Raw genomic sequence first — 2,061 nt, 5'->3', positions numbered from 1 at the left:
GCACATTTTGAGAATGTAACATACGATTCTTTTCATGCAGGTAAAAATCCATCCTCGTACTCTATTTAATACAAAGATTAACTATAATTAGCTACTAACCAGGGCCGCACTAATAGTAGCGGAAGGACAAACGTGCAGAATCTCGATAGGTCTTATTATACTGAGACTGGGGAAAGACAAGGGCACCGACATCGCAAATACACCATGGTTCTGCCTGCTAGCAATATGAGGCCGCCACTTCAATTACGAAATGAAATAAAGGTTCCAGATTCTGCACAGTCAGTTCGGTTCGCTGTAGAAGGAAACATTGACGGCTTGAAGTTACTTTTTAGCCAAGGACTCGCTTCTCCGACAGCCGTGAGCAATACTCGGGAATTTAGTTTAGTAAGAGTAGGTCTCATCACCTTCCGGCTATTAATTACCACGTTGCCGAAATGTTACTAAGCACAATATTAGTGGGCACTCTACGGCGGAATGCACAATTTTGAGACCGTGAAGTTCCTCCTTAATCATGGGGCGTTCGTTGATGATGAGTAGGCACCAAAGTTCGCTGTCTTAATAAGACTACTATTAGTAACCGATTTTCAGGTCATATCATCATGTATGGGATTATGCATATCGCCATAAATGTACCATTAGGGAGCTAAACGAGCTTCGTTGCATTACAATGAACCCTCCGGACAAGTACGAACATGCGGATTGGTTCGAAGAACAACAATTTCCCTTGGTCCATAAAATTATCTTAGGGCGGTCATCTAAGCTGCTTAAGGATGAGCTCGATAGCAATCCAGATGCTATACGAAGCAAAGATGCTATGGGCCGAACTGCGCTTGACTGGGCCACAGCCCTGTCACAGCTCGCTCATATGAGGCTATTGATAGATCGCGGTTCCCCGGTGGACACGATGGATATCGATGGGCGCACTACAATTCTACATGCGGTGGACAGTCATAATAATGAGGTACTCCGCATTCTCCTCGAGGCTGGGGCAAGTCCTAATCCTAAGGTGCCAAAAGACTTGTTTCGCAGCAGCCCACTCATTTCGGCCACCTTTGGCGGTCTGATAGGGATGGTAGAGCTGCTTATCAAATTTGGCGCCGAAATCAATCATCGCAATCCAGAGGGTCGTACCGCGTTGCAGACTGTTGCTAGCATGCAGACTGTCGAGTTTGCGGAAATGCTACTCAACCATGGCGCCGACTTGAGCTATGTAGCGAATAACGGACACTCACCATTTACTACGGCAATAACGTTTAACAACCACGCCGTGCTACGACACTTCCTTGAACGATGCGATAGCAGCCAGTTGTCAGGCCTACAGCTACTGCCCATCGTGGCCGAGTGGGCGGACGTGACGACGATGACGATACTCGCGTCATCAGATATTCTGAAGCACACCCTTGCAGATAGGGCAGATTTTATTACCAGCATTAACACTCTTCTATTGCGAACAGATTATGATAAAGCGCTAGACGACGCGTTTCAGAAGTTCTCCTGCCAGAACCGATACACGATCGGACCATCTTGATTGGTTTTTGAACTCATGAAGATTTCCCTAAGCCTAGAAATTTTAAAATGTAGGAGACCATTCCCTGGCCGTTAAAATTAATCTTACGTACTCTATTACTCAACGCTCCAACTAGCTCTTTACATGAACCTGGTTATACTCATACTCGATGGGACTTTGATTAGGCTTCCTAGTTGTGATGCGGTCCTGGTCGGATTATCGTGGGCGTGAATTGGAGACATCGTCTACCTCTGCCTAGCAAGACGACCTGCCCGTCGATCAGGACGCTGCTCGGCTCTTGACCAAGGGTGAACTAAAGTCCCGACAGTATAATATCGCGAAGTGATGCTCTATCATAACGATACCTATAAGATGCTGGACGCGTAGATATTGCCGAGTGCTAGGGGTTTACAGGATCCGTGTTAGAGCCACGCTATAGGCTGGTACAGCTTTGCCATCGCCTATTGGCTATCGATTCTAGCCTGCTTAAAAGGCGCTTTCCGTTCTTTGCAGAATGGATTTGGGTGTTTTGTCTACACCATATACGCATCCGA

At 46.6% G+C, this 2,061-nt stretch overlaps 1 protein-coding gene across 1 annotated transcript; it reads left to right on the top strand.

Annotated features, from left to right (window-relative positions):
- Positions 1-204: 204 nt before the first annotated feature.
- Positions 205-1,528, top strand: EJ05DRAFT_490923 (ankyrin; the record flags this gene model as incomplete). Its single annotated transcript, XM_033745932.1, has 3 exons — positions 205-390; positions 457-533; positions 589-1,528. 3 exons carry the CDS (start codon positions 205-207, stop codon positions 1,526-1,528), a joined length of 1,203 nt encoding a protein of 400 aa, XP_033594854.1.
- Positions 1,529-2,061: the final 533 nt, after the last annotated feature.

The sequence above is a fragment of the Pseudovirgaria hyperparasitica genome (genome assembly GCF_010093815.1).
Source record: "Pseudovirgaria hyperparasitica strain CBS 121739 unplaced genomic scaffold EJ05scaffold_82, whole genome shotgun sequence".
Taxonomy (NCBI): Eukaryota; Fungi; Ascomycota; class Dothideomycetes; order Acrospermales; family Acrospermaceae; genus Pseudovirgaria; species Pseudovirgaria hyperparasitica.
The sequence above is the reverse complement of the archived record's forward strand: the minus strand, read 5'-3'. Positions and strand labels throughout refer to the sequence as shown.